We start from the raw sequence: 14,830 nt of genomic DNA, 5'->3' as shown, positions 1-14,830 counted from the left end.
AAGGTCATTTGCCCAAGACTGCAAGGAAAGCCTGCAAGTATAGATTTAAATGTAATACTTCCTAAGTCTCAATCCAGTGTTTGTCCCAAAACAGTATATTAACGAAATACCATCAATAACAAAGCAAACTGCAGAGTAGAAGGATCATAAATAAAATACTACATAGAAATGTAAGTACAAACAATCCTGATTTTTGGAGACTTTCTCTTGTGTCCAATTTGAATAATTGGCTGTTTCACACAAGTTGGCAAATACATGCATCTTGTAACAAAATGTCATTGTGCAAGAAAAACTTATATTTTCATCTATATTATCTACCATAATATATTGATCCCTGTGTTGACCACAATCAAAACACTGTAACGGCTGAAATACAAGGTGGAAACATAAGGAAGAAGGACAAAAGGAATATATTTAGGGAGAACTGAGGAAAAAGAATTGAACTTCTATCTGAGAGCTACTTGTAGATATCTTTTTGTTGCATATTTTATACTTTTCTCCTCCAGTGTTAGAGTGAACTGACTGTATTTCAATTGGAAAAAAAAATAGCTATACTTCAAGACTCTCCACTTTCCCACAGTATCTGTATTCCTCTAGCATTTATATTTGCTGAAGTCTTTTAACAAGAGAAACTAATTCTATTAAAAAAACCACATTGTGGTGGGAAAGACATAAATCCCTCACATCATATCCAAAGCCTGTCTCTTTAGGATTATTATAGATTAGATTATTATGGAAAGGAAGATTTAAATATCTTATTTACCTGAACAGCATCATAATACATTTTCTTGCCTTCTTCATCTGTCTTGTCGGACATCAGCCATGCCTTGAGCAAATATTCATAAAAGCTATCCCCAAGCCCTCCAATGGAGACATGATCTAGAAAGGGAAGAAAGAGATTCAACAACAACTTCATCTTCAGCCTGGGCAATAAAATACAATTACAGTTTGAAATAGTGCATTTAATGATCTCTTCCTACAATAATCTTTAACAAAGGTAAGGCTGGAACTTCAGGGAAAACTTAACTGGTATATATAGAAAATTATTTCTTGTGTTAATCTACATTCCTTTTTCTCTTCTAAAAACAGCAAGAAAAGTAGGAAGTTCTCTCTAACATGATAAAGGTTTTCCCTTCTTAAAATGCAGGCATTGTTTTTATTTGCTCTTTTATTCACTAACGCTCTATTTAAGTCACTTCATAAAAAAGGCCAAAATGTTTTAGCTCTTTACTGCAGAGTTGAATTTCAGGTTGTTTTATGGTATTTCAAAATGTCGACCCATATGTTTAAAAATACTGCTATATTTTTGAACATCTGGCTGCTCTCAGAACTCAGCGGTGGTTCTAGAAGGAAAAGAAAAAAAAGACTTTGCCCCATCTACAGATGATTACTGCTATCACAATGCTTTATTCTGCCCTGTGCTTACTGTGGGAGATGATCTGGTACTACAGATGCTGTGATTACTCAACTGCAGACAGTTAGGACGTGACTCCGCAAACACTAACACCGACTGAGTCAGACCGATTGATGCCAGTTGCACCAGTAACGTGAAAGTTAGTGATGCTCTCAGCCGCTTGCACAAGGTTGCACTCACTTACTGTCCAGCAGCCTAAAAGATTCTTGGCAAAATTTTAATGAGCTATCATATGATTTCAGGATAGACCCCTTAAACACATAAAATACTACAACCATATAGAGATTAAAATTCTTTAAGCTCCATTAAACTGAGAACACTCACTAGAGAGTTTCTTTTTTAAGTTGGTGCTGTCTGGTAACATTAAGGGATTTGGCATTTATTGAGTCTTCAGTGAAAGGATTTCAAAGTGCTTTACCAGCACAACTCAGTTATAACTGTCGATTTTACAGTGAGGAAGGGGTCTGCTAATTCGACCTGAGACATCCAGGATGGAGATGTGGTTACATATATCATGCAGTTAGTCCGTGAGTCATATCACAAAATTCTGGGCTCAGAAAAAGCAGAACACGTACAAAGTAATCCAGGCTCGTAAAGCGAGATGCAGAAGGGCGAGCGGTACAGAGCTCACGCTTCCCAACACCTAACTCTGATCTTAGCTTCAAAGTTATGCTTATGTTGGTGGAATTCGAAAGAACACAGAGTATTTATTTTTAAACTCCTTCGTATCTTCTCTTCATGGAATGCCTCCTTTTGACTATTAAAGAGGTTGCAAAGCCATGCAACTGTAGAAGATAGACTTTTTTTCTATTCAAACTTTATTAACTGTCATTTTCCTCCACTAGCCTGTGACATACAAACTTATGCTGTCCATTTGCCTAAAAAATACATTGTACCATCAAATCTGAGTTATAAACAGCTTTCCTCCCCCTCCTTCCCCCCTCCCCCCCTCCCATCTCTTTTGAATGAGATGTATTAAATTTTTGGAAAGAATACATCTTTTATATAATTAAATGTTCATGATCCAAAAGGAAAAGAGGTTTCTTTTTTTTAAAAAAAGAGAACATTTAGTATGATCGAAGGCTGATCTTTGAACAGCAGCATTTAAATGACCTTTACGGTCTCCTAAATAAATTACCATAGAAACCTCTGACATTTGCAAACTAAATAGCACAAGCAGAGTTTCATCAATAATAAGCCCTGTTATTATATACATTATTGCAGTAGACAAATCCAATTGACGCATGCTACAGCAAATCACTGTCAGTTTACTGTCAAAATAACAAGGGCTAAATGAATTTACAGGAATAATGGCAGTGATCCAGCAGCGTCCTTCAGTTACAGCATTGCTAGAGAAGAAATGTTCAGAAACTATTCCCCCTCCTTCTACTTGATGTTTGAGAGGTAATACTTCTGTCTTGTACCAATTAAGGGTCTAGTTTGTTTTGTGTTTTTTTTTTCTTGTTGTAATCAACTGAAAACAGCCTAGAAAAGCAATCTCAAATAAAACATCCCTCAAATCTTACATTCTGATACTCCTACTATGAGAAGAAAAAAAATAAATCAGTGTCTGTGAATGGAGGCAACTGAATTGGAAGAGATGCAACAAGATCAAATTTGCTTTTCCTGCTTCAGCGTGCTAGGGGCTGACCTGCATCAATATCTGTGTCCATCATTTGCATGTGCAGGAAGCTATTTCTTTGTCAATACCACATGCTATCGGGAAGCAAAGCTGGCATAAACTGTAAGTTTTCCTGTGCACACCAACAAAAATAGCATTTAATGTGAACGAGGAGCACATAAGACACAACTGTATCAAAAACAGGGAAATGGCAAAGGCCATAAGGCAGAGTAAGTAATTGACTGCTTTAAAATAAATAAGACAGAGCCACTAATGGCAGCGGCCACTGGAAAGATCTCTCTCATGCAGCTCGCCAAAAAGCTGAGTTTCTGTGGCTGACGGAAGCTGAGGAAGGAGGTAACTGGACCTGGCTCACAGATGCTAAAGTGGCCTTCTAACCAAACCCAGTGCCTATTGCTGTAGGATCAACACTTCCAGTGGGAGTTTTTAATGTTTTACAAAGCTGCGCTAAACCAACACGGGTAACAAGTGGGCACATATCTCTCAGATCTGTAAATGGATGTCAGAGTTTACACCAACATGCCAACTGGAGTTAATGGTTATGCATGCTCAGCTGCCACAGGCCTTGTGGCACAGTGACCTAAAGGAAGCCTCACAGTGTAGCAGAATAGAAGGCTTTCTAAAATGATGGGCATGCTTCTAATTCACAAAGGGAAACAGCCTTTGCCTTGATGGGACAATGCAACTGAATAGCACAACTTTTCTGGATGTCTTTTTAATTCAGAGAGTGACACAAAGCATTCAAAGAGACATTTTATTTAATAAAACACTCGTTCTTTGTCTTTGCAAAAATTATCTATCCAGACTGTGGCCGGTCCCGTAAGTACTCCAGAACCTCACTTCCACTTTAGCTGCACCCTTATATTCAAAAACTACTCCAGTCCTTTCCCTCTCTTGTATTGTCTAATTGGCTCCAACAGTGATATCTACAGGACCATTTCATCTACCCATGTCTTTTCAGACCAAGACAGCATGTCTTGCTTGTTTTCTTCCAGCAGCGTAGGGAGGAAAAAATATGAGAACATTGAGTCACATGAATGGGATAGTGGTAGATAGAACCTAAGTAGGAAAAGTGGAAAAAAGAAGAAGTAGGGTCTCTAGAACTGTGATCCTGCACACTATGTAGGCTTTGAACATGTTATGAAGATCGAAGTAGGCAACGTACAATAAGAAAAGGCTCAGTCATCCAGAAGGGGCTAAGAAATTCAAATACTTCAAGCATTTTATTATACTCTTTCCCTTCTAATTTTGGTGTCTCCAGTAATGGTTCCATGGGGATAAATGCCGTGACACAGTTCTGTTTAGTTGTTCCTCAGTTGTTTTCATTAAACTTCAACAGAAATCACAGCTGGTATTAACTGGAAAGACTTATCTATTTATTTTTTTAGCTTCAGTGGAGCCACACCACTCTAAAATTTGAAATCTGATTCAAATGAGCTGATAATGTTTCCTTAAACAGCTACATTAGAGAGCACTTCAGATTTTTGAATAAAAGACTTTTGTAGTCTACAAATTCCTTTCCAAAATGATACATATTCAGACATTTCCTTGCTTGCACAAGCCATACTGAAAGATCAAAGAAAAGTACATTAAAATCCAGCAATTAGGATTATTATTTTTATATTTGTAGTATTTTTTACATTGAATAGAGCCTCAGATATAATGTGAGATTTTATACTTTATTTATAAAGTTCTTTATATAAAAAACACACAACAGTGATTGAAAGAAGTTAATGACTGCAAACAGCACACTGTCAGACAATTCATAGTACCAACGAAGTAATTTACTTACGCTGGCCCCATTGGCCGCTGCTGGGATTCAGATAGTTGGGGTAAAGGCCCTCTGGTTTATCCAGTCGATTTAGAACTTTTCGAATATTCATTACCTATTGGAAGGGTACAAAACACTGAGCACTGATCCATTTCCCCCCCCTCCCCCCCAAAATAAAGCAGGATCGGTACAAAAGTCTTAAAGTGCAAACATTCTTATAAATAAAAAAATAGTCTTATATTCACAGAATCATAGAATCGTCTGGTTGGAAAAGACCTTCAAGATCATCGAGTCCAACCATTCACCCTGCACTGTCAGGGTCCCTAAACCATGTTGCTCAACACCAAATCTACATGTTTTTTAAACACCTCCAGAGATGGGGACTCCACCACCTCCCTGGGCAGCCTGTTCCAATACTTCACATCACTGTTGTGATTCAACACATATACCTGAATACCTCTGTGCAACCATACTGCTGTTAAAAAAGATTCTCTAAGCGGCTATCATCACATAAATGAGCTCCTCAAAACCTCTGGTGTTTCTGTGTCAACTGTTGGCAATGAAACAACACAACTGAAGCAAGGTCTGAAGTTCAGGACTTGCCATACAGAGTATCTCATCCCTCCACAGGACTCTGAAATTCATGGAGCTAGTTGCCTTAGCTAAGCTCAGCTACTTCAGCATTATATTCCTCATGCACCCAAATCAGAAATGGCATTAAACATTCAGCCTATAACCTACTTCAGACGCAGAAGTGAACTGTAAAGCAGTTTTGCCTGGAAAAGAGAGCACTGCTGGAACTGAGCTTCATACAACCAGCTTGCCCAGCAGGAACCCATGCAGCCCCGAGCGCTCTGCCGGCACTGTTAAGGAGCTCGCAACAAATGAGAGGCCCGGGGAAACAATTACAGTCCAGATGCTCTGCAGCTGGACTCATCCAGCAGCACAATCCATTGCAGAGCACATGAAATAATTTGTATTGAATTTTAACATTCACAGAAAAAGCAAACGTAGCAACTTGGGAGAATGAAGATGCCGAGCACCGCAGACCAGCAATCATAACAAAAAGGTACTGACGGCTTCATTATAACATCCTGAATGCCTAGAGATCAAGTGAACTAGCTGCTGAGAAAGAAGATAAATCAGCTTACACCAAGCCGCAGAAGCATTTCTGTTGTGGTACACAAACTGCCTTCTGCATCTTGATGCTACACTGCAAACAGTTGTTGCCCAAACGCAGACTGCAACCAGTCCGAGACCTCATTTAATGAATAATTCTACAAATACTTCCATGCAAAGCTTATTGCAGTGTTTCCTCTTCTTTATCAAGTGTACCAGCCCTGGAACAGCTTGCCTCGGAGGGCTGTGGAATCACAGTCTCTAAAGGGTTTTAAGAGCAGCTTACATAAACAGATTCCCAGCATCTCGCAGCTACAGCTCGATGGCACTTTAGAAGAGAACCATGGGCTAGGGTTTTTAACGTACGCACCGTCGTCACACTTTGTCTCTTAACAGAACAGATGTTACACATTAAATCAATTTATTGATTTATTCTAATGATTATATACTGCAATTTAATTAAAGTAATAATTTTGATTAATTAAACAAATTAAGAAAAATAATAATTAAAAATGTGATTAAATTATAAATTAAATCAAAAGATAATTCTGTTTCCTAGCTAGTTTGTTTCGGGCTGTTCCTGGGTCCTGTCACCCCTCCTCCAATCTCTTCCAGTTCAGATTTGTTTAAGAGAAATTTCTTTAAATTCATCCCTAAATACATTCAAATTGCTAGGAATTTGTTTCACAAAATTTATTCCAGTGCTGGCAATGTTATTACAGCAAAGTCATTCAGTCCTTTAAGTTTCATACAACTAGTGTTCCTTTTTGGATTTGACCACTGCTTTTAAACCTACTGCTAAATGTTTGGAGTCTCATTATTAATAAGATTATTAGATAGATAATATCAGTTTTAGCTAACATGAGGCAGTTGGAGTAAGAATACAAAACCAAAACAAGTGGAAGTTTTAAATAGGAAAAAAAAAAGATAAATGATACAATAAAGAACAGGACTCGCTGACTATTTATGCACCAAAAAGCAAAGCAAAATTCCTTAGTTGGGAATTGAGGGAAGGAGAAAAAGAATTGTTTTCTACGGCTTTTGTAAGTAAAAGGTATCCCGAAGACAGTGTTATCAAATTTTGGAAGAATTAGTAAGCACAACAACTGTTTTGTCAAAGGAGTTTTTTGTTGTTTTTTTTTGTTTGTTTCTTCCCCCAAAGAAAGTTCAAAGCACATTGCTTAAAAGTCAGTGCAATGGAAGGGCTTTCTGACCTTACTGATGGTAGTGATATTATACAGCACTTTGAGGACCAAACTTGCTGAAATCACACAAGGTAGCCATGGTGCTTTGCTTTCTATAGGTATCACATATCATCCCTAACATAATATCAATTGTCTGATTGTTTAATGTGATACTAATTTAGAAGATAAACAGAAACGACACGTTTTGTGGGGCCAAGTAAGTACTATATACAAGAAGATGCATTGCAATGATTTTGGAACAGATTTCTGACGTTATAATATAGAAACACACAAAGGTGATCAGCGAAACGTCTAGAAAATATCTATCTCCTGTGACAAATACTTAAAACTGAAGAAAATCCAAATCTCTCCCCAGAGATATTAGTCTCCCAACACGCCATTTATCCTTTACAGCATGATTTTGCCTGAGCAGTCTAACCTTTTCAGCAAAGACAGGGTTTCCAGACAGGTAGCTCAAGTGTACGAACTCCAGATGCAAAGTTCCGAATTCTGCCAAAATGCTGCTGCCGCCTGAGGCCCATGGCCAATTTCGACCAATTCCACTAAGGTGAGGGGGGGAGAGAAATACAGAAAATAACCATGAGCATCTATAAGTCAATGATAATAAAATGTAACAGGTAGTAGATATACTATTATCACGAGAAGATAATTAATTTAAAATGTATTAATATTTGTGTAAGAAACCGTGCTTCAACAGCTTTCCATGACCTCACCACAGAACTTTGAATTACTTCCACCCAGTTCTGCTTAGGCTTGTAAAATCGCTTCTTGCAACAAGCCAGTCTTTTAGCTCATGAATAGCTCCATTACACGTATCACTGTACCAGTGTTTCCCCATACGATACCATGTTTAAAGACATCAGAAAATACATTGAGTATGAGAAAACATTCTCATACTTCACTTATTTTCCCTGAATTAACACAACACTCTCCAATTCTAACTCTTCCTTCTACAATGCATATATACAGCACAGGCTTTAAGTTCAAAGTACGCCATGCAGTATATCCTTAACACCTGAGAATTTAATACAGTAGGATATGTAGGCATTGTCTGTCTGGGCACTCTTACCAGGATGAGTAACTTCAGTTTTAATTAAGACCTAAAGATACTTCACAGCAAAATTAATCTCAGGTATTGTGCTGAGAGTAGAGAAAAGCACATTTATTGCTAAATCCCCACTTGAAACTAATGCTGGTTGAGATTCAGGATGAAAAGTCTGCTGAAGTTTCATTACAAAAAGGTTTTTTTTTCCCCCTTGAAATTTCCAGCAGCAACATTCAGAAAAAAAAACCCTGAAATTAAAGAAAAGCTAGCCAGCTTTCTGGAGCATCCAGGTGAATAATGACATATTAGACCAGCATATGATCAGCATGAATGTTAGCTATAAATACACTGGAATGTCTTCCTTATCTTCAAGTTTTAAACAGCATTAAAAAACCACACACACACGTATATAAATAAAAAATTAATTTTACTTTTACACATAAGCAGCCACTACAGTCATCAGTTACCACTTGCACAACCATGAAAATCTGGTATTCTTCCTGAGTTAAAATGTGAGTTATATTAGGAAAAAACAAAGCAATGCAAAAATCCAAGAAGCTCTATCTTTAATTCATCATGATAGAAGTCCTCAGTTGTATTAAAATTTTTTCTTCAATAGGCCAAGTATCTATAATGGAAGTTTAACCAATATAATGAAATTAAGACTCCATTAAATTAAATTCCCCACTAGCTATATTAACACATTATTTTGAGATTTCTGCCACACACAGAAAATAAAAACAAGTCATTAAACTTCAAAAGCAGAGTAAAGGCTACAAACAAAGAGCACATTTGTGTTCTGTTTAAACACCACAGCTTAAACCATGCAACACCTTTGGCTGCCTGGCCTTGAGCTGAAGGCAGCACTGGAAATCACTCAAGTGCCACCAAAAATAAACCTAGAATATTACCTGCTGATAGGTAGACTTATATTGTCCCATTTCTGAAGTACCATAGCATCTGCCAAATACTCCCTTTAGGTATGCTGTAGATTTTCTTTTTCCCAGACTGTAAAGCATTGAAGTGACTAAGCTCATCTGAGTGCTGAGTGGGGGAGAACTTGGGGGAGCAAAAGGAAAGAGATCAAATGAGACTGCCCTGGCTGATCATAAAGGTGCAAGAGGCTGGGACACATGAAGTCCTCTGATGTGAATGATTGCCCAAAACTCCAAAGGAGAAAAACGTTTCTAATCTCCATAGCTGCAGACAAAATCAATGACATAATGAAATCAGGTACCGCGAAGACGCACACAATCCAAATTTGATATGACATTTGTATGACAGAAACAAAACACGAGTTTTATGGGATCTGAATATCTAATTTTAAGAGCAATCTTGCAAAGATTAGAGTGCTTTTTACATCTGATGAAAACAAAAACGAAGAGAAAAACCCACCTGGTTTACAAGCTGCCTGCACTTCAATCTACCATGAGTCAGAATTTTTCCAAACGGTGACACAAAAGCGTCAGATATTACAGAAATAAGATCAAGGCGAGTATTACAGACAACATGTCTGGAAAACTCTTATTTACAGACTGAAGAGCTTACACCTACAAACTGGTTATTCACCCAAAACCAGGCACCATCTCTAGGACACGCTGGCCCAAGCCCTGCCTAACTGCTGACTTCTAATGAAAATATTTTAGCTTGTTTCCAAATCACTCAGATTAAAAGAGATGACATAAGACACTACTGGTAAATAAAGCTCGCCAGAAAAAAAAAAGTGAAATATTTCAAGGTTTTGAAAAGTTACCATGTTATGGTGCAACTGGCAAAAGCTCACTTTTTTTCTGTTAAATTTCTTGATAAATCTCAAAGTAGAAACATCGAGTTGTTCCTGCAGCAAGGCATCAACCAAACTTGGCAGAAAATGTAATAAAGTCCCTACTTGCACTCCACCACAACATCTGCTGATATCAACACAAACTGTCAGAACATTTTGATGTATGCCACTTTGTTAACCGGAAAAATTTCCAAGCATGGCTACCGAGAGGTTTTCTGCCTGCATGTTTTACCATGAGTGGAAGATTCTTCTTGTTAAGACAGCTTGAAAACTGTAAACCTGAATTCTTTCCTCTTCATGCAAAAAAAGTAGAAATAAACATCTATGTTGCACCTATGTACTATCTAACGTAGCTTTTATTGGTTTTGGTTGGGACAGCTGTTTAGGAGAAAAAAGGGCATCAACATATTTCTGGCAAATCTGCAAAACAATGAGGATATCTGTCGGTTTAGTCTCAGATGGGTGCTCTAAGTCAAAACTGCCAAGCTTGTTTCAACAAGTGGTAGAACCCAAGAACTGCAATTCAATGCCTCAACTACATTTCATGCAACCTTTAGTCTGATATTCTCTCTTATATTTCATCTTTAGGAGCAACGAAACAGGTAAGATTTCCATATTCCCTCATACTAACGAGCAGCCACAGTATTGCTTCTGGTTCCATTTAACTCTATCCTTACTTTAAGATGATAGTCCAGCGTGCATGGCTATGCAGACAGTCAGCTCCTGAAGAGACACTACTAGAGCCTGGGAGATACTCAACAAAGCTCTCAGCAGAGAGAATGAGAGAGGTTTCACACTCTCTGATCTTTTTGGACCAGGGAAAGAAGACTTTGGCTTTTGTTTAACTGTCTCTTAGCATAAAAAAAGGAAACTGAAGAGGGTGCTCTTTTTCCACCCAACTCCCCAATAAATTTTAGTAATATTGTATGCTTTTGAACTGAACAGACCTTAAGCAAGAGAGAACCTGAACAGACCTTAAGCAAGAGAGAACCTGAACAGATGAAGGGATATGGTGAAATGGAAAAAGGCTTGTGTGTCAAGGATTATAAACAATGAGTATATTTATAAATAACATGAGGTGCCCTAGAAAATAGCACACAATAAATAAGTGTAATAGCTCAGTAAATCTTAATAACCAGACATAGTAAAATACTGCCCATGCATGAGACAACACATTCCAACTCAGACATTTTTCAAGCTCTCCACCAATACTATCATCAGGGTGACCAAAAATTCTTCAAAGTTAAAAAAGTCAATGCTAAGTACCTATTTACTCTTCAGTGATCAAGTAAGTGCTGGGTATCTATTTACTCTTCAGTTATGAAGTTATGGGCTTTCTTCCCGAAGCCTTGAGATGTAAGCCTGAGGCTCTGGTAAAAGGATTTATTTCTACTCCAACTTTTATCAAAACTATGTATAAAGTTGCAAGTTCCTACAGTTTTTCTTCCAAGGGCACCCATTAGTCAGGTCAAGAAACTACAGTAGCAATCTGAACCCAAAGAATGATCAGGGCATTTGGGGGATTTCCAAAGATGGCTTAAGGCTCTGTTCTTGAGCTGCACAAACGTATGTGCAGATCACTCATCTCAACCAAAGCAAAATCTGTAAAGCATTGAAAACTTTTTGCAGCTTATTTTCACTCAGTTATTCTTCTGAAAAGGTTTTATGTCCCAAATGCCTTGTAAGCTGACAAATGCACTTTTCAGAAAGAGATAGGTACATACCACCACTAGTAGAGGACAGCAAGGGGGGCCCAGGTATGACACTCACTGTCTCTATTAGCTACATTCCTTTATCTTGCTTTCTTTTTGTAATTTACTTTACTACTGTATTTTTCAATTTTCTTCTGTTGATACTCACTACAATCTGTACTAAGTGTCAGTCATGTACTGACATCAGAGTCAGAAATGAAACTCCTATACACTTCAGAAAGGAAGGAGAAGCCACATGACTTAAACTTGTTTGAAGTTCCAGACCAGTACTAAAATAATTTCAGTTTACAAGGCACTATTTTAACGTATCTTAAATCACTGTGTCTAAAATCATACTGTTTATACTACTTAAAACCCATAAAAAATTTCTGTAAAATATTAATAGAACTTTAGAACTTATTTCTGTATTATTGTATCTAATGGTGTAACTAGTCTTATACAGTTAAGTGAAATCTGAAGTGAGGATCTGGATCAGAAAAGCATATTAAAGCAGGACCATCACTGGTTTATGATATTTCCCATTTATTTTATAAACTTTGTTACTGAATACTGTGTGTCACAGAACCTGAAATACAGTGTTTGCGATTCTATTGCCATTCATTCTAAGGAAATACGAGCCTGATTGACTTGGGCTGTTGGTAACTCAACTCAGTATTTTTCCAGTAGACCAGATCCTTCTGTGCATAGGAACGGAATGTATGAGATCAGTATCTCTTCTAAAACATACAGAACATACCAGGACAGGGTACCACAGAAGAAATACAAATATTTAAAGGTGAGGGCTTTTTTTTTTTTCCAAAAAGAATTCAGATTCAGAGGCACAACAATATTTACAAGATTTTTAAAAAATTACATACATCCCCAATATATATGAAGCAGAAGCTCATTTTCAACTGAAAGGAATGGCAAATCCTCAGGGAAACTGCACAAATACTTCAAAGAGTCAAAACACTTATCAAATCAAAATTCTTCTCATCAGTGAGCAGAAATGTTTCAGTCTCTGCAGACAGTCTGTTTATTATCCCCTAACCTTTCCTGGAGGGTGCCAGGACAACTCCACAAGCAGGAGTTGCTGGACTTCAGAATTTCAACATTTAACGCAAAATGCAAAAGCACAACCTAGTCAGCATCCTCCTCCAGACTTAGTCAGTAAAAAAAGCTGAAAAGCCAGAATAAAAGAGATCCAGCAGCAACAATGTGAAGCGTCCAAGAACTGCTGTTGCAAAAGGTTTTAGGATTAAGTATGAGAATAACTCCCTACAGCCCCTTCGGACTTTACAAATGCTGATGTCTTTTGCAAAAAAGCTACTTCAACTATGATGATGGGTCAAAATTCAAACTGCTACAACAGAGAAATGAGAACACCGCACTTGGAAGGGTCCATTTAAGTTCACCAGAGCCATGAGACTCAAGTTGGATAATACAGGTTGTGCCTGGTACTTCCAGGAGTGCTGAGGCGACAACAGGATCTGTCCGGAGAACACAGCTTAGAACTGGAATTGATTGGGCTTAATCCTGTTTTAACAGGAAACCAAACCCACAGGAGGAGAGCATTACCCAGCCCAACCTGCAGCCTCTGGCTTGCTCACCTTGCTCCCTACCATCAGCCACCCCTCTGACACCCACAAGGGAGAGAGATCTTCCCAAATGGAGGTCAAGAAAAAGGGGGAGGGTGATGCAAAAGCCACACAAACATTCCTGCAGCTTTTTTTCTCCTTCTACCCACTCCCAGCTCCCCAGAACACACGTCACGCTTCTCCTTGAGTCTCAACTCCCAAGCGTACACTCCTAATAAATAGAAATAAAGTAAAATTATTAGTTTTTTTGTGAGAGAAAACATCATCCCTCGTTTTTCCCCCCAGAGGAAGCCTGTGGTCCTCAAACAATTTCGAAAGCATAACAGGATCGCTTTTCGACGTTTTATCCTTAGGACTATGACCCCATGCGATTCGGCTGCACGGCTCATACCCGGACGGTGTCATTCAGCACACGGACGCTGTGTACCAGCTACAGGTCTGACTGCGAGTGAAGATGGGGAAACGTGAGAGCAGTGCAGCTCCAGCGAGGGTAGTCACAGAAATCAATCTCTCCGGGGCTCCCCTGATAATCAGTACAAGGAGATAACAGAATTAAATCACTTCACAGAAGAGACTGAGCCAAAGATGGAGTCTCTCCCTTTACAGAGTAAACCCAGGGAGACCAATCTTACCTACAGTTATTCCCTTGCCAGGTGCCCAAATCTCCCCAAGATTTCAATTAGCTTCACAGGTACCAGATGAATTTTTTAACTCTCTACAGGCTAATATATATATAAAAAAGTAGGACTGGAGATAAATGCTTTGTAATGTTATATTTTTAATTCTTTAATTATAAAAGAAGGTTTTTCCTAGCTCACAATTTATTTTCAATGGTCCTTTTTTGTACAGGTGTCGTGGATTAGGCCCATGTCGTGGGATGATGAGGAGAAAATATAATGAAAGGCTCATGGGTCGAGACAAGGACAGGGAGAGATCACTCAGCAATTATAGGGACTCAACTTGGGGAAAAAAAAAAAAATTACCATTCAAATCAGAGTAGGATAATGAGAAATAAAACCAAATCTTGAAACCACCTTCCTCCCACCCCCATCCCTTCTTCCTGGGCTCAACTTTGCTCTCAATTTCTCTACCTCCTCACTGCCAGTGGCACAGGGGGATGGGGAATGCGGGCTGAGGTCACTTCGTCACACGTTTCTGTCGCTCCTTCCTCCTGAGGAGCAGGACAACTCCTCACACTCTTCCCCTGCTCCAGTGTGGGGTCCCTTCCACAGGAGACAGTCCTCCACAAACTTCTCCAATATGAGACCTTCCCACAGGCTGCAGCTCCTCATGAACTGCTCCAGCGTGGGTCCCTCCTGCAGAGTGCAGTCCTTCAGGAACAGACTGCTCCAGCATGGGCTTCCCACAGAGTCACAGCCTTCTTCGTGCACAGCCACCTGCTCTGGCATGGGGCTCTCCATGGGCTGCGGGTGGATCTCTGCTCCACCGTTAATCTCCACGGGCTGCAGGGGTCCGCTGCCATCTCACCAGGGGCTGCAGGGGAATCTCAGCTCCGGCACACCTCCTCTCCCTCCTTCTTCACTGACCTTGGTGTCTGCAGA

General features: G+C 38.9%; 1 protein-coding gene across 1 annotated transcript in view; it reads right to left on the bottom strand.

Moving 5' to 3' along the window:
* The window catches only part of MAN1A1 (mannosidase alpha class 1A member 1), a 167,491-nt gene that overhangs the window by 22,285 nt on the left and 130,376 nt on the right, over positions 1-14,830 (bottom strand). The window contains exons 6-8 of the mRNA XM_086632109.1: positions 7,570-7,693; positions 4,849-4,942; positions 764-879 (exon numbers count right to left, since the gene is read on the bottom strand). Coding sequence (XP_086488235.1) covers positions 764-879; positions 4,849-4,942; positions 7,570-7,693 — 334 coding nt within the window. The remainder of the gene's footprint in view (positions 1-763; positions 880-4,848; positions 4,943-7,569; positions 7,694-14,830) is intronic.

The sequence above is a fragment of the Tauraco erythrolophus genome, chromosome 2 (assembly GCF_009769465.1).
Source record: "Tauraco erythrolophus isolate bTauEry1 chromosome 2, bTauEry1.pri, whole genome shotgun sequence".
Taxonomy (NCBI): domain Eukaryota; kingdom Metazoa; phylum Chordata; class Aves; order Musophagiformes; family Musophagidae; genus Tauraco; species Tauraco erythrolophus.
The sequence above is the reverse complement of the archived record's forward strand: the minus strand, read 5'-3'. Positions and strand labels throughout refer to the sequence as shown.